Below are 18410 nucleotides of genomic sequence, written 5' to 3' on the forward strand. Positions count from 1 at the left end.
AGATTTTTTATTCAATTCAATGTACTAGAAATCCCTACATCGTGCTACTGCACCAAAATTACCCAACTGTAAAATTAAAAGAAAACACTGAGTGAGCAAAAATTTGTGAGATAGCTAGTTATAATGGTAATTAAATAATGTTTACATATGTATAAATGATTAACCTTAAGGTGCGAAAATTATAAAATATAATAACCACAAGACTAATTTATTAAATTATTATTATTATTATTATTATTATTATTATTATTATTAATCATTTTATAATTGTAATTAATTATTAAAATAATAAACAACTTTTTTTCAGATCAGCTAAACAGACAACCCCTCTAACTAATTGAACAATTTAACCAATTCATCCCAGCAGTCAAACCTCAAGAAGTCCCCACTCCCACTCTGATGCATTAGTGTGAATGGGATGGTGGAGCCTGACAGGCCGCCATTGCCAAACCCTCATTAAACTACTGATTCCCTGATGTCTGCATGCACTTCCATCACATCCTACATTACATAATATCTGACTCCAGTCCCTATTTTCACTCATCTGCTGATCCTGGACTAGACCCTCTGACCATAGGACTCACTGAGCACCGCTTCACTATGAACAGCAGTCACTTATCTCAAGTCAGTGTGATAATTTACACCAAAAGCATTTGATATTAATGAATGCTATTAATGGAAAGTCAAAAACTGTTGATTAGGTATCATGAACAATGAACAACATTTTACAGCATTTTTAAATCTTGATAAAATGAATGCTATCACATTTAACCTTAGTGTTAAAGTTTGCATGTTTTTTGTTCCATAAAAAGTTTCATAATAAGTTGAGTCGAAATGAGGACCATGACGAACTTAAAACAGAATTTCACAGTTTCACAGATATTTCTGTATATTTGGGCCAACTACCAATGTGCGTTCAATCTTTGCTCTGTCTCACAGTACACCTGAATGAGTGAAAAATCTGAATCTCACTTCTCAACACTACCTGTATTCAGTGTGACTGCACAAGAATCAGCATGACATCTCATGTTCATTATCTTATGAACAAAGTTTTTCTCATTTCTTTTTACTTGCAAAAAGAAAAATGTATCCCTCTCTCTCGGTTTCTTATCTTTACTGTTCTCGTCATCCCCAGGAGCAAAGCACGTGCTAATTATCCATCTACTTGTTTTCCCTCGCAGAGCCCTCTTTCACTCTTTCTACGTGATATGTTCCCATTCAAACCAGCAACCTTCCACCCACGTCCCCCTTCCTGCATCACACTCTCTCTCCCTCTCTCTAGTTCTCTTTCTTCGGGCCAATGCGCACACAGAACCCCTCTGCCCCGGGACCTGTCCTCCAGCCCATCCTAAATGGGCCCTCTGTTCTCTTCGTTCTCAACTCCTCCCCCCTCTTCTCGGGTCCCAACCTTTATAAGGCTCTTATCTGATTGCAAACGCTCCTACACCACCCCTCTCTCATTACCGCTCTGACATGTAAAGGGTTTTATACCATCCTTCATAAAGTTAAACAAGTTTATGCAAGCTATCACAGGTTTTGAGTGTTTTCAGACTTTGAATAGTGTGAATCTACTCCAGATAACTAATGGGTGTTTATGAACTTGTCAATCAGTGCATTGTTGGTTTGGAAACAGGCCCGAGTGTGTCTCTCTCTCATAGTAAGGGAAACATAGGCATTATTGTGAGTTTATGTTTGCAATTGAGTCTTGGGGCTTAGCCATTGAATCCACAGCAAACAGTCTGAAAAGAGTCGAGAGCCAAGGTTCAGCCCCTGTTGGTTTTTTAACAAAGTGAGTGATTTGGAGGCATTTCAAGGGGAGGAAATGTTCAAATGTGAGGGGATGTCTGAGTTGGTGCTCAACCTCATCTATGTTTTGTTTTGACCCATTTTTAGATAGTGCGAGTGTGCACGAAAGAGAGAGAGAAATTACTAAAACTCCTATGCGTGCCAGAGAGGATGTTTATCAACCCCATCTCCAGTAGGGCGCCTCACACAAATGCTGTATACACAGCATGTAATTGTATTGCTAAAGTGCACGCACACATACATTCTCGTCTTGCCAGACCACACCTGTTCAAGGGCCCTTATCTGATAGATAACAAACACTCGAGTTTTTAATATTCTATATCTCACACAAGTTTCAACATGTTTGTCTAGATTTAGATTTACACAGAATTCAGTCAAGTCACAAAACTGGATGGGGTTAACAGGGTTTTTTGTATCTGTGTCTTGTTCCAACAACTACATGTTTATTCTTTTAGGCTCGCCTGTTAAAAAAGGCCTATATTGTAGGATATACAAGCTCGTCTGGTCAGACAATCATCATGCACTTCACAGAAACTAAACAGCTGAAGAAGAAGAATGGAATGCTGGGAAAAACAAAATGCAAGGTCATTGTCTTGTTTGTACCTTCTTTGAAAAGAATTGTAACTCTTTTCCGGAACAAAATGTGTCATATTTCTGCACATTACTCTCCTAAAACAAGCTGTGGTCTCTCAGGTAAAGTTTCATAATTAACACTGTTGTTGTGCTGATCTCTTTGGCAAAAAAATAAATAAATGAACAACCTACAAAAGTTAACATCTTCTCAGCTCCAGACTGAATCTGCTGGATATACAAGAACATCTACAGTGAATATGCTTTCCACTTCCGAATATGTAAAATTAACACACTGGGATCATCTCTGTAATGGCTTTGTCAATCATGTTCTTTATGGTTTAATTAAAAGCACTTTTTAAATAATAAATGTAATCAATATAGGATTTGACTGTTAACATCAGATGAAATTGTCATAGGATTTATGAAAAAATATTAAAAAGTTAAATTACTGGTATAGTTGTAGATTACAGAGTGGACAAAGTAAATTGGCTGATTTTGTCCATGTGGCCAAAATAACATTCAGGATATAACCCATGAAACGTAAAGGGATAGTTCATCCAAAAATTAAAATTCTGTTATCATTTACTCACCCTCATGCCTCGTTCCAAACCTGTATGACTTTCTTTTTTCGTCAATGGTAAACAAAACTATTTGGTTACCAGCATTCTTCAAAATATCTTTCTTTGTGTTCTAAAGAAGAAAGTAAGTCTTGGGCTTGGAACGACATGAGGGGAGTATTCATATGTAAGTGAACCATTCCTTTTAAGACTCACTCAAGCAACTCTTGAAATAACGTAACTGTATAATACATCATAATAATATAAGATTGTCAATTTTACTTTATTCCATCAAAAATCATCCTCCGATTCTTGGTAAACCCCTGAGTTTTCTGCATGGCTTCTGCTTGCTACCTTATCCCGTCATTTTGATACATAGCTCTTTGAAGCAATATAACGGCAAGGTGTAAGTTATGCACCCCGTGATTTGGCACGTCAAGAAATAACAGCATAGTGCAAATTTGTGTCTCTAAATTAAGTAAGGGATCACGCAAGAGTGAAAAAGTGCCAGATTGGTTGGAGCCAACCCAATCTCATGATGACATAGCTATTTTATGAGGTGGCGACTAATATGTACAATTTGATTTGTATAAAAACACAATTTTTACAAAAATAAATAAATAAAAAGTTGGCATGAAGGTCCATGCCTAAACCTAACCATCAGCGGGGCATATTGTAACCATCAGCATACTGCATGAATTCATGCAAATCAGCCATCAATTAGTCAACCTAAAATAGTTATGAATTGTAAATGGAGTGTTTTGTTGGAGCACAATGTTTTTTTTTTTTTGCTCTAGAATCACTCTGAGTGGGGTTTCTCTCATCAGTGGGAAGGAAATGGAAAACCTGGAGTGGATTTTAAACAGAGTGATTACAGAATACTTGGAGAAAGAAGGGGAATTTCTGTTGCTTCACTCACAACCTGTTTCTGTCCATTTGTTGCTTAGCAACTGACAAAGCATTCAAAAATGTACAGAATAATTATATGAAAAGCTATAACCTACTGGCCAAATTTTTTACTCTATATTCTCTACAAACTCTGTTTAGAACTCCTGATTAAAAGTACTAATCGCACTTGTAGTCGTGTTGTGATATTAAATATGAACATGACTTTGATTAATTGCAGCCTCATGTTAATATTCAGTATGAAAGCACTGCTGCTTTTGAATGATATAATCATGTACTCAGAAGCAGAACTACTTGAATGATAATTCTAGTATGATGTCAAGCAAACAAACATATTCAAACACCAAAGCGCCCACCCAGGAGGATATATCTGATTCACTATGTCATAAAATATTGAGAACATGCACCTTCATCATGGGGAATTGGGAACGGGATAGAAATGCAGTCATATCTCAATTTTCTTTTCCTTGACGACATCCCATGTTGTTGTCTGGACCAAAAAAAGGTGTCGCACCTCTGCTGTAATAACCACAAGGAGTCAACCTGACAGCCTCAATACTGTATTACTGCACATCTACTCATTAAACTTAAAGAAAAGCTCTAAGAATAGACATAAGCAAACACGTTTCAACGTTTTCTCGAATACCTGCTAAGGCGAATCACAAAAGCGCACAGCGCAGTCACAGCTGTCAGGAGGTATCAGGTGTTTACATGAAGCAAAACTCAATAACTAGATGCGCCACACATCTGATTCAAGGGGTCCCGAACGGGGATACTTAGGTGAGCATGTTGAGTGTTTTACTCCTCTTTTATCCCCACACATCCAACACGTCATCTCAGAGCGACAATATTACTTTTCAACCGTAGTGTTACCTTGCCGTCTCCGTTTTCTCCATCCTGAGTGTCGCTGAGCTCCGCGCTGATGTCCTCTGGCGCTTCTTCAGGGCTCTTCGCGTCCCGCTGCACGGATGGTGTCGCTCCCATGATGAATAACGTCGCTGTTTCTCCACTCTTAGTCAAATAACGAGTTCAAAAGGAAGTAGGTATCCAGCAGCTCGTGTAAATGCGCCCTGCAGTCCGTCCCGAGGGTTGTCTGCTTTGGAAATTGTTGAAACGGGTCTGTAGGTTCACTTTTAGGAGCCCTCCTCCCATCAGTATCACATGGAGGGCAGTCAGACACGCCTTACAGCATCAAACCAGAGAGAGACCTGAGAGTGCAACACGATCAGCCTGCACAATTACACATTTAATATGGCCAACAACCTCTAAGATGATAGTATAAGTTCTAGAAGATTTAGACGGACAAAATGCAGTTTTGAGGCATGAACTTAGGCTACAGTAGATATCTGTTTAGTTTATAAGTTGATGTAATTTTTTAATAATTAAAAATAAAATGAGGTATTGATGGGATGTGGTATATTTATCTAATAAAAATAACTAATTTGTGAGCTCGTGCACAAAATTGAAAACATTATTGTTTTCTATTAGTGTTACAACTTAGTTACAGTAACAAAATGTCTTACAACACTCCCGTTTCCCCTATAAAACATTTCTGAGAACAAAATTGCTCATAATAAACTACACTTGCTTTTCATTTAAACAGCTCATGAAATTGAAATTTCATAGAATATTAAGATTTTTATTACAGCACCTGCCTCCCTTAGTAAAATTAAAAGTATGCAGAAGAACCATTAATTTTACAATGGCATGCAGCTGCAGTAATAAAAATATTAAAGCTCAAGCTTCAGCCCTGGTTTTATTTACAGACAGTGGGAATGTCAACATTGGGTGCAGGATGGGCCTCCACAGAAAAACAGCCCAATGGAACATGTCCCGCAGGAAATCTCAAATTAAGAGAGCACTGTAGTTTGCGTCCACATGCATGCATCTAAACCAACCATATAGTGAGGTCCCCCTCTCTCTCTCTCTCTGTTAATTGCATGTTTGGCTGTGTTCCAAGGCATTTTATTTAGAACCTTTGAATGCGTAAATTACAGGCCACTTGCGAATCACAACAAAGTTTGCACAAGCCACCTTGTATGGTGGCACGATACACTGGCTCTGTGTTTAGCAAAGCAAACAACACCTAGTGTAAGGGTTAAGATTAAAATTCATAATACATTCAGTTTTCTTAAGCAGTTTATGAGGGATCAGGTTTGGGTAATTTGGTTTTATGTTTAAGTTATGCAAAGACCATTCCTGTAGATGCCTTTTTGCTGTGCTGGGCGAAAGTTTGGGCATTGTTATAGGATAACTTGCACTATAATAAAAGAAGAGGGGAAAACATTTAAAGAATGAACTGAAGACATGTTTGCATTTCAGAAATACCCAGACCATATTTAGAGGCAGTAGTTTGTGGTGGTAAGAGAAGTGGTATGTTTTGAGCACATTGTTAAATCCATAATTTAAAAAGGCATAAACAAAAAAGCTCAAGTCATGATGACTTGGATCGAGAGTGTAAGGGATTGGCTTCATAACCTTTTTTTTTGTTTGTCCTAAAAATTTTTTTTTCTCTTATTACTTAAGAGCAGTGATTTACTTATATCAAACATTGTGTAGGTGTGGGTTTGATCCAGGTTCTTCAGACTGTATCATAATGTTTTCACATTGTAATTCAATTAAATAATATAGATTTTGCCCAGTGTGACCCCTCGCACATGCACACCCGTGTTCAAGTGATTCAAAATCATAATTTTGATGTTCAGTTACCTTTAGGGATCACTTGGTGCAGAATGAGGCCCAATGACAAATAAGCTGAAATCCAAAGTAAAGCAATTACAGTTATTAGTAAATAATGACATTTTTTTCTTTTAGCTGATGCTAAATGAGGCAAATAAAAAAAGAATCCAAATAATTGGTGCCATAATTCCAAGGACTTTGTCTAAATGTTACAAAAGAACAGCCTTAAGATATAATTGAATCAGCATCTCTGTGACCCAGACAACAGCGTAACCTAATTGAAACATAATGACTGATTTGAGATTCTTGACATAGACATGAACGTTATGAAATGCCTTTCAAAGAACTGACTATAAAGACTCAGTACAGCTAATTTAGTTGCCTGTATTTGTTAAGCTAACAGGCTGATGCTGTAAAAACCACACTGATACACAGAATTCAAAATTTTAAATATTTCCATTTCAATTCAAATGCTGCTCTTTTTAACTTTCTATTAATCAGAGAATCCTTAAAAAATGTATTGCGTTTTCCACAATATTTAGCAGCACAACTGTTTATCAACATTGATAAGACATTTTTAATCAGCATATTTGATCATGTGACACTGAAGACTGGATTAATGGCTGCTGAAAATTCAGTTTTGCCATCACATGAATAAACAACATTTTAAAATACTGGAATAAAGTTATTTAAAGAAGTAATATTTAACATGATTCTTTTTTATATATAAATTAAATGCAGCATTGGTGAGTATAAGAAACATTCAAAAACATTACAAAATCTTACCAACCCCAATCTTTTGAATTATAGTGTATTAGGTGAAATGCATTAAATAAGCAGTAACAGCTCTATATGTTCACCTGACATGGTGACCTCAATAAAATCCCAACAAAAGGCCAAGAGGGCAGCAGTCACTATAGCAGCAACAGAAACCCATGCACTAAATAATAAAATAATTACTTTCCCCTTTTCCCCTCTTTTAAAGCATGCAATCTATTTGTTTTAACATGGAGAAAACAATAACACTCTAGACTACTGGCCATTCATTTTGGGTACCCCAAAAAAAACTCCATAAGGCAAGAGATTAGAAGTACAAGAGACTGAAAGGGGTATGAATGAGTACTGCTGCCCTCACAGGGTGTCTTCTTGAGTGGACTGCGCCCTGTAGAGGCAAAATAATGTAAAGACCCTGTGGGAGCCATTTGTCTGCTACTGTTCGATACATCACAGCTCTTTATCCTAATAAAAGACCAAAAAATCTAATCTAGAGAAATTTCATCTGTGTGGACCAACAGTCTGACTTCACTATAAAGATTAGGGATTCATTAACTCACTCATACATGTGAACACATCACTTATGCATTATCTCACACTCATTCACACACAAAACGTGTTTGGTAAAAGTGACACATTAATAAACAAAAATAAAATGAATGAATGAAAATGTTCACTATCCAGTTCAATGTTCAGTATTTGTACTGAAATACAATTTTATTTTTGATTTATTTTTGTCTGGCCAGTCATCTTGTTCTCCGACTGCCTTTTTAACTGTAGAATCATCATCACTGGAAAAATACAGGTTTTCAAGCATACATAACTGTTGCAACAGTCAATGGAATTCTTCTTTACTCACGTCCCACACAGTAGTTTAAGATTCAGAATAACAGATAACTGTGGAATGTCTAAAACAAGATTTTCTGGCATGTACCCACATGCATGATGAAAAGGTGCATACACAGGTAGTGAGATCCATGCAACACTTGTACATTTGTATCAGAGAGAGAGAGAGAGAGAGAAACAGGTGTCAAACCACTAGCACCACTTGTAATTTTGTTTTGTGTAGTATCTAAATAAAAGCACCTCAGCCTTAAGATTTATGGCATATTTGGCTGTAACACTTAAACCGTTAAACAAGATTTAATGTTACTAAAGGAGAATGGTAGCAGTACTCAAATAAAAAGAAATGAAATGGAGTTTGCCTGAATACTGTTATCATATTCCATAGGTAATCTGAAACATTTAAGACGGAAATATTAAAGCATTAATGGAATTTTTAGCTATACAGAATGCGTTTAAAAGCTTTTGTGCATCATTAAGTTGTAAACACTAAAACACTATGTAAACAGAAGGGTTTACAGAAAGACAAACCAAAGGAGGAGGAATGTTTGTTGATCTAACACTCAGTAGTTTCATTGCTAGAAGGCAGTGGGTGAGCTGTAACCAGTGGCATATGAATAGAGGCCTACACAGACACTGAGGAACACCTGAAAATGGAGGAAAGCATGAAAGAGGAGAAAGAAAGTGAAGGAGAAAGTTTTACATACATTCAATCAAATCTGATCTTTTTGTTGTGTGGCATGAACAAAGCACAAAAACAAAAAGTCATTGTTCTGACACTGTTAATTGTGTTCTTACTGGTCAAAAGCATGTATGGGACTGCAGAAATGTCCTCAGAAGAGTCCTTTTATCTCCTCCGTCACAGGATCAAGGTCAATGTCGTAGAAGCAGGGTCGAGTAGGCAAGCCTGGCATGGTGCTCATCTGAAAGAAATGTACAATTCAGCGTACAAGAAAAAGAAACTATGATAGCCAATAAATATTTTTTATGTGCAAACAAAACATCACAGCACACAGTAATTGAGTCAGAAATTGAACTGAAGGTTTGTTGAATTAAGTTTAGTTACTTAAAGGACTATAACTGATACGTAGTTTGTTTTCATTCATAAACGAGTCTTTAAATTAGCCTATGTCCTTTAGATTCACTTAGCTTCAATATCATATATTCAGTCTTAAAGAAGAGCTGGTTTTAAAGATGTTGCTAAATCCTTGCTAAACATCTATTCTATGCAAATCTTGTTACCTTCAAATGACTTCCGTGGCATATAAATCTCAATTACAAACAGAGGCTAATGCTGGAGCCACTAAAACTAGATTTTATCACCTAATGAATGCAGTTTTTTAAAGAGACAAATTGTGGTCTTTAGTAGCCCCCAATTTTGTCATCATTTTCAAACTGTTGCGTCTATTACTATAGTGATAAAACATGAAGATGCCTAAATATTTTCATGTTTTAGAATATGAATTTAACATGGAAATGTTAACAGGTTAATGTATATAAGCAATTAATATTCACTCAGTTTTAAAAAGTTTGCAGATTTAGGACTGATTTATTGATTGAGGAAAACTTAAAGGTCATCATTTTAATTCCCTAACAACAAAATCTATAGCCAGTGGTCAAACCAACTGATTATATAAAAGAAAAATAAACAACCTTAAAAATACCACAGATTAAAATCAAGTGACTGGCATACATGTAAGACCCAGGCAAAAGAAACAAATTATCTTAATTAAATTATAATTTAACAAAAAAAAAAAAAAACAGACCAAGACAGAAAAAGAGAGAGCAAAAAGTACATCGTTTATCCAGGAATTTCACCTTGCCCAGAGAATGAAAACTTTATAGAGACTTCCATTCCCCATCATTTCTTAGAACAAAGCCTCATCACAGCAAGCAGAGTTTTAAATATTTTAAAGAAAGAGTCCTCTTATGCATGACAACCCAGGAGCTGTTTAATGGCTTATTAGAATAAATTAACTTCCTAGTAGAAAGATAAGGTGAATCAATTGACTAATGCGAGTAAAATCTGACCAGTTTTTAAAATTGTACATATTTTTTTTATAATAAAAAAAGAAAAAGTTCTAAAAGAAAAATAAGTTGGCAAACTGACAAAAGGTATAGTCCAGAACATGACATCACCATGTGGCTCAACTAATAGGTCCATATGACCCAAAGAATCTAAAACAGACCAGGTTTGGGACTTAAGTCCAAATGACTCAATTTTGGGCATATTCAGCAGCTGTACAAATTTCTTACCAATAAATTGCACTTTCTTCCAATTTGCTTAAGTACCCTTATGGCACAGGGTCGAAATTACATTGCAGTTTCAATGCAATATGCCAAACTGTTGTTAAAAGCATGAGAGACTGAACCCAGATTGGTCAGGTTGAAGCTCTGACCCTCCCCTATCTCGGAGACAGATTTCACAACCTTTCTTCAGAACAAGACAAATTCAGAAGATTATGGCAACAATACAGGGGGTGTCAATGCACCTATGGTGCTTGACCCCTAAAGAGTAAACCTAATGCAACACCGTCTCAGCAAATTCACTTAAAAGGTCGTCCGCTTGGCTGTGTAGTGTTGAGATGTCTTCTGTACTACAAAAAAAAAAAACATACAAGGGATTCAGTTATGGATACAAATCTACACTCATAAAGTGAACCTTCAGCAGTTTTTTTCCTTCGGTTAAAGAGTTCACTTTGTGCCGTCATATGAGCATTGCCACGCAAATAAACTGAAAATCCAGTTGCTATTCTAAATTAAGACAAGAAATTCCCACAATTATTTCCATACACAATACTCCATTATGTAGTCAATGTTCAAGAACAAATGGCAACTTAATTCATTTGAACACTCGGTTCAAATGGGCCATGTTTTCCTTACCGCAGACCATTGTGTCCGTTTATACCAGGGCTGTCCAAACTCGGTCCTGGAGGGCCGGTGTCCTGCAGAGTTTAGCCGTTCTACTGAACATGCTCTTTGCACCAGTCTGCTATTGACATGCGTTCATGTCAGCGTGGTGGTCAGGTTGCCAAAACACCACAAGCCTTCCAGCAGTATCATCAGGAATCCATTGTGCGGCTTACAGCAGACACAGATTTGGGCAATACATTTCCTGAGCTGAATGGAAGCCAAGATCCACTGAGTCCCATTGTTCTCTGGCTGACCCCTCCCTCACATATCTGGTGCATGACATCAGTTACTTCCTCCTGTGACCCCCCATGACTGCTTTTGTCCCTCGGGTCTACCTTTGAAAGTAACAGGCATAATAACACACACCTGTCTTGTAGCCTGAGCCGCAGAGTTATGTACAGAAATGACTGGAATAGATACTGACTTGCCTGTATAATGATTACATGCCATTTAAAATGTAAGTTGACTATGACTGAAAGACAGAAAACACGTGTTCATAAAATAATGCAATCTTTTTAGTAACTGTAAAAATTGACTAAAATCACTGTTTTAAACAAGACTGGATAAATGTTTGCTAATAAATTTGAGCTTTTCCATCATATAATAAATTACAAGTAACACTTTAGTATTGGGACCAATTCTCACTATTAACTAGTTGCTTATTAGCATGCCTATTGTTAACATATTGGCTGTTTATTAGTGCTTATAAAGCACATATTCTGCATGACCATATTCTACATCCCAAATCCTACCTAATACCTAAACTTATCAACTACCTTACTAACTATTAATAAGCAGCAAATTAGGAGTTTGAGGCAAAATCGTAGTTAATGGTTTGTTAATAGCGAGAATTGGACCTTAAAATAAAGTGACCAAATTACATTGTACATATTTCACAAATCACAATTACTGTTTTTGTTGTACCTTTGATCAAATAAATGCTAGAGGCTTCTTTAAGAGGCTTCTTTCAAAAACAATTAAAAAAATCTTACCGACATTTGAACAGTAGTTAAAAAATAAAAAAATATCAAAATTATTAATTAATCTCATTCCAGACTTTCTTGCATGGTAAATGATATGTCGCAATGTCTAAACTGCTCTTTTTTTCCTTACATACAACAGGATAATATTTATTTTATTGCTTAACCTTTTTTAAAGGGGCCAAGGAATACATTTTCAGAACTTTATATTTTATTGATATTTTGAAAAAACAAATTGTAATATGTTTTAATTGTAGAGTAACCTTTCCATTTCATAGAATACACAAGTCTTTAGTCTGTGCAAGACATGGACTGCAGTGCAAAATTGTACACCGGACAAAGCTGAAACTATCTAAGCACTTTCAGCATATAGATCCTGCTTGTGACCGCTGTAGATTTATTCCAGCCTCTCATGCACATGTGTTTCGGTCCTGTACAAAACTTAGGGGCTTTTGGTCCACTGTTTTTGAGACCGTCTCTGGTTTAGGTAAATCGATCTCCCCTTGCCCACTGATAGCCATTTTTGGAATTACTCCCATATCATACAATCTTACAAAGATACAATCTGATTGTAAATCTTTTATCATGCTCTTAGCCAAATGACTAATATTGCTGAAGTGGAAGGATCAGAGGCCTCCAACTCCAACACAATGGTTTCGTGATATCCTCTTTCTCCTAAAGTTGGAGAAAATCTAACATTTTATAAGAGGCTCATCTAACCAGTTTAATAAAGCTTGGGGCCCTTTCAAGCAATGACCAAATTACATTGTACATATTTCACAAATCACAATTACTGTTTTTGTTGTACCTTTGATCAAATAAATGCTAGAGGCTTCTTTAAGAGGCTTCTTTCAAAAACAATTAAAAAAATCTTACCGACATTTGAACAGTAGTTAAAAAATAAAAAAATATCAAAATTATTAATTAATCTCATTCCAGACTTTCTTGCATGGTAAATGATATGTCGCAATGTCTAAACTGCTCTTTTTTTCCTTACATACAACAGGATAATATTTATTTTATTGCTTAACCTTTTTTAAAGGGGCCAAGGAATACATTTTCAGAACTTTATATTTTATTGATATTTTGAAAAAACAAATTGTAATATGTTTTAATTGTAGAGTAACCTTTCCATTTCATAGAATACACAAGTCTTTAGTCTGTGCAAGACATGGACTGCAGTGCAAAATTGTACACCGGACAAAGCTGAAACTATCTAAGCACTTTCAGCATATAGATCCTGCTTGTGACCGCTGTAGATTTATTACAGCCTCTCATGCACATGTGTTTCGGTCCTGTACAAAACTTAGGGGCTTTTGGTCCACTGTTTTTGAGACCGTCTCTGGTTTAGGTAAATCGATCTCCCCTTGCCCACTGATAGCCATTTTTGGAATTACTCCCATATCATACAATCTTACAAAGATACAATCTGATTGTAAATCTTTTATCATGCTCTTAGCCAAATGACTAATATTGCTGAAGTGGAAGGATCAGAGGCCTCCAACTCCAACACAATGGTTTCGTGATATCCTCTTTCTCCTAAAGTTGGAGAAAATCTAACATTTTATAAGAGGCTCATCTAACCAGTTTAATAAAGCTTGGGGCCCTTTCAAGCAATATGTCAGGGAACATGTCTCATTGTCGGACGTAGACTGAATCTTAGTTCTATCTTTTTTTTTTTTCTTTCCTCAGATAAATTATATTGTATCATGATGATTGTGCATTTTCACTGTTTTCCTAAGCCACACTTTTTTTTATTTATTATTTTATTCTAATTTTATTTATTTTTATTGTTATTGTTATCTATTGTATTAAGTTGATCTTGTCTTTTGTTCTTCTTTGTTTTCTTTGTAATATTGTACTAAAACTTAATAATTTTTTAATATATATATATATATATATATATATTAATTAAAAAAACTTTCCATTTCATGACCTCTTTAATGCAATGGTAACGTCTGTCAGTTTATATGCACCTTAAGATTTAAGCACCGACTCATTAACATCTGATTGTATTACAATTAGGGGTGGCACGATACCATTTTTTCAGAACTGATCCCAATCCGATACCAAAAGTGCTGAGTATCGGACAATACCGATCTGAGCACAGTTTTTTGTGTATTACACACAATCTACTAAATACAGACAACTTCATTATAAAGAAAAACAACAAATTAAAAAATATATAATCAATCTATGAGAAAAATACCATTATAAACTAGGTTAGTGGATAATTCAGCAGCAAAAGTTACTCTACAAAAATTATGAGTTCACAATAATTTTATAAAATCTAAACATTTAGAGAAAAAACATTATTTAGTGGGGGAAAAAATAAAAGTAAATAGGAGTAATCTAATCTGGTAAAATGTTACACATTGCTCTTTGTATTGTAATATAGCCTACATTCAAGAAAAACAAGTAAATATAATTATATATAAATATATGGAATAAATTAAATACATTTCTTTTACATTTATAGCACAGTAATGAGGCAGCAACATATGATAGATAAGACAGAACAAGAAAGGCTATTAATAACAATCTTTCATTGCACAAAAGTATTATAACATGAAAGGCTCAAATACAGAGCGGCACAAATCGCTTATGCGCATCCAGTGTTCCCGTGATCGGTCTCGTCTGACCGATACCCCGATCCAGCAGAAAGTAGCAGTATCGAAGCAATACCTATACTGAATATCGGATCGGAGCACCCCTAATTACAATCAAGCAAGCGAAAGTACTAAACAAGGGTAGATTTGAGGAAAGAAATAAGAAAAATAAAGAAAACCAGAAGAGCAGATAGAGATGAAGAGATTACACTGAAGTTCAAAGCATTGGCAGTAAATTCTGAGACAGGTTGAAGTGAGAGGTCATGAGCGCTGGCCGTATGTCCCGCAGCAGTCCCATGGAGATGAAAGGGGACAGAGCGGTGGTCAGACCGGAGGGGCTGGGTCACAGGCACCCATCTCCCAGCATGCCGCACAACGGACACCTCACCCCAACCCTGACCCCACACTGCAGCCAGGACCTCACTCTCAACCCGGAAATGAGCTTCCTTCCCTAAGCCTCACCCAGCCAACAAAACACACTGGCTCAATCAAACTGCGGAACGAAATCCAGTTGGTCAGGATACTCAAACAAAGCAATATGTTGATAGCACCACACAATATGATCAAATCAAAATAATCACATTTAACCTTTTTTTTTTTTACCTGTCAAACCAACAGATTTTAAACTTTGACATTCATCACCATGCATGTTTATCAATGTTTTTAATTTATAGCTTTAAAATGTACAAACAGAACGGGAGAATAAAGAATCTTTCATATATCTCCTATGCTGGAAGTCTGATTGGAATGGTGGTTCCTAAGGTGAACCAGCTGGGTTTAGGAAGAAAGTAAATCCAGGGACGGAGTATCTTAATGAAAACCAAAAATATGTGCACACACATAGAAAAGCATGGGTCATTCAAAAGTTTAAAAGAAAACACAGATGCTCTAAGCGCCGTTTTCACAGGGCTTAATCGAACTGTCTCACAGGTTTCATCATGAATCCAAACTGAGAATCCAATAGACTTCTCATTAAATGTAAACTACTTTGACCAAACATTTTCAGGAATTCAGACAGAGAGATATATCTGCCTTAGGCCAGGCAATATTGGCTTTTAGAGAGCAAAAACATGAAGGCAGAGGAATTTGGCATTTGAGTGCTGTTTTTAAAAGCCCTAACAAGGTCACAGATCACAGGTTCAACCGTAATCCTGGATCCTATTAGTAACTGAAACATTCACCTACCAACAAAGGAAGTAATAAAAGAAAGTAATATGAAGAGGTAGTGGATGGCATCAAATAGGTGAAAGCCATCAAATATATCAGGAAGGAAAGTGTGGACATGTAGATAGAAAGGAAAAGAATGGAATACGATGAGCTTCCATCAGATTTTGAGGATAATCACTTACAGTTCCAACTAAAGGGTAGATAAACCCTGCCCCGATGCTGGCACGGATGTCTCTGATTGGCAGGATAAAACCGGTGGGAACACCTTTTTTCTCAGGCATATGAGAGAGAGACAGGTGGGTCTTGGCCATGCAGATGGGAAGAGCACCAAAACCCTGAGAGATTTACAGACACAGTTAATATCCACAAGAGACATGCACATCATTTGCTCTGGGCTCTTGACATCCGTTAGCTGTTATGTTGTGAGATGCACTGCTTCACAGAACTGAATCCAAACCCGTTGGGTAGAAGATGGTGAAAACTTAAAAATGGTGAACAAATACAAGCATTAAATTCTTCGACATTGTAAATGTCATTAGAGTTGGCAGATTTCCATGAATCAGTTCAAAATCACCAGTTTCAACGAATCTATTCAAAACTATCTTCTTGTATATACAGATATAGTATTTTTTAATGTTATATTGGTGCATGTAAATTAAAATAAGCAATAAATAATGGATATTAAAAGGTTGAAAATATTGATATAACCTTTAAGATTAAAATAAAAAAAAGCTCAAATATAAAAATTGTACATGAATTGTACATGTTCAGTGGCAATGTACAGCCCTTCTCACCTGTTGATTGTAGTGGTCTATCTTAGCTTGAGCCTCAGGTGAAAGCTCAATATCATCAGCACCATAAACCTTCTGTGCAATAGTCCGAATTTTCTCTACAATAGAATCCTGTAAAAAAAAAAAAACTACAGGGCTTAATTAACAGGTCAAGAGAGTAAAAGATGTATGGAAAAAGAAAAAAAAAAATCATATTCAAGCAATTTAACTTTTTTTAGCAATAAAACTTAGCTTCCGCCTATCTGGTGGTCATAAAATCCCCCCAGCCAGTTCTCTGTGTAGATGCTTGGGATAGCAAGTGTCCAAACCTCTAATAGGATAATAGAGGCTAGCCAGAGCCAAGAGCAGATTACCACACCTTTCATAGCATCACTTAATCAAAGTCACAACCTCTAAACTCACTAAGGTTAACTCAAACCAGCTGATGGCCTTACAGCCTCCCCACCTCCACCTGAAATATACACACTGGGAGCAACACTTAGCTCATTGTACAAGAAACGATCATGTTTAAACCATCCATCAGAGTCACTTTGCTCTATCTTAGTTTGGATTCGGGTTTTACCTAAGCTCAATGTTTGCTTTATTAATGTTTGTAGTATTTTGTTCACAAATAATTGTGCCTGGCCTCACCTGCAGATTGTACAGGAACTGGAAATGGTTCTTCTGAGATGCAACTTTCTTCACAGCATGTGCAAGCTCCACAGAGCCCCGCCCACCTCTGGACCAATGATGACACTGCACAGCAGCTGAAGCCCCAGAAGCCTCTGCGATGCGACACACCATATCGATCTCTGCTTGAGTGTCAGTCCTTCACAGAAAGAGAAATGTCATTGCCCTGTGATATTTGGATTTGCCTTGTCAGAACCAAACACAACACTTTGGCTAAATATGGTCATTAATCAAAAAGTGGGTAAAAATAAACCTTCCAGACATACTGGAAAGACACACTTACAAATAAGCTCAATTTGGACACCATCTGTTGCCTTTTTGATCACACACTCTCTCACACACTCTTGGTACTCTGGTTTACGTCAACCATGGCTATGTTTAAATGGTTTAAAGAGTCATAATTTTCAAACATCATGTTTTGGGAAGAAAATGCATGTTGCAGAATGAGTTTTTCAGATAGACCAATTCTTACTTGAAGACATTCAGAGCAACAACCACAGAAACTCCAAAGAGATGAGCGATCTGAATCTGCTTCTTTAGGTTACTGCAGCCGTCTGCAACCAGCTGCAAATTCTGATAGAAAAACGTAAACATGGATATTTAATTAATTAAAAAGAAAAAAAAATGTCTCTACATTTCAGGCTTGAATCTAATTAAGATTTAATTAATAAGATTTTAAATAAGAACATTTTAGAAAAATTAACAAGACAAAAAGTGGAAAGCAATAAAATCTAATTAAAAAAAAGTTAGATCGGAATGGTTAATCAGGGTCTCCATTAACAAGACGAGTCGGTTTGTCTTGGAGAACGTCATCCCACCAGCTGAGCTTTCCAGAGGAAACTTCCTGCTCTTTTTTCCAACTAAATTGTCTCTCATGGAGCAGAACCAGTCTCAGAATAGCGATCCAAAGCTCAGGAAGAAAAAAAATGTCTCTACATTTCAGGCTTGAATCTAATTAAGATTTAATGAATAAGATTTTAAATAAGAACATTTTAGAAAAATTAACAAGACAAAAAGTGGAAAGCAATAAAATCTAATTAAAAAAAAGTTAGATCGGAATGGTTAATCAGGGTCTCCATTAACAAGACGAGTCGGTTTGTCTTGGAGAACGTCATCCCACCAGCTGAGCTTTCCAGAGGAAAC

General features: G+C 36.3%; 2 protein-coding genes across 3 annotated transcripts in view; both read right to left on the reverse strand.

Annotated features, from left to right (window-relative positions):
• LOC107665356 (A-kinase anchor protein 12-like) overlaps positions 1 to 5033 on the reverse strand; it is a 41783-nt gene extending 36750 nt beyond the window's left edge. Inside the window, exon 1 of the mRNA XM_016456199.1 lies at positions 4716 to 5033. Within this exon, the coding sequence (XP_016311685.1) occupies positions 4716 to 4826 (111 nt within the window). The 5' untranslated portion in view covers positions 4827 to 5033. The remainder of the gene's footprint in view (positions 1 to 4715) is intronic.
• Positions 5034 to 7978: 2945 nt separating this feature from the next.
• Positions 7979 to 18410, reverse strand: part of LOC107665399 (monofunctional C1-tetrahydrofolate synthase, mitochondrial-like) — a 37997-nt gene continuing 27565 nt past the window's right edge. For both annotated transcript variants that reach the window (XM_016456273.1, XM_016456272.1), the window contains exons 23-28: positions 17740 to 17840; positions 17229 to 17406; positions 16602 to 16709; positions 15990 to 16142; positions 8937 to 9061; positions 7979 to 8785 (exon numbers count right to left, since the gene is read on the reverse strand). In XM_016456273.1, the coding sequence (XP_016311759.1) occupies positions 8972 to 9061; positions 15990 to 16142; positions 16602 to 16709; positions 17229 to 17406; positions 17740 to 17840 (630 nt within the window). In that variant the 3' untranslated portion in view covers positions 7979 to 8785; positions 8937 to 8971. The remainder of the gene's footprint in view (positions 8786 to 8936; positions 9062 to 15989; positions 16143 to 16601; positions 16710 to 17228; positions 17407 to 17739; positions 17841 to 18410) is intronic.

Source organism: Sinocyclocheilus anshuiensis, unplaced genomic scaffold, assembly GCF_001515605.1.
Source record: "Sinocyclocheilus anshuiensis isolate Anshui unplaced genomic scaffold, SAMN03320099.WGS_v1.1 scaffold199, whole genome shotgun sequence".
In the NCBI taxonomy this organism is placed as follows: Eukaryota; Metazoa; Chordata; class Actinopteri; order Cypriniformes; family Cyprinidae; genus Sinocyclocheilus; species Sinocyclocheilus anshuiensis.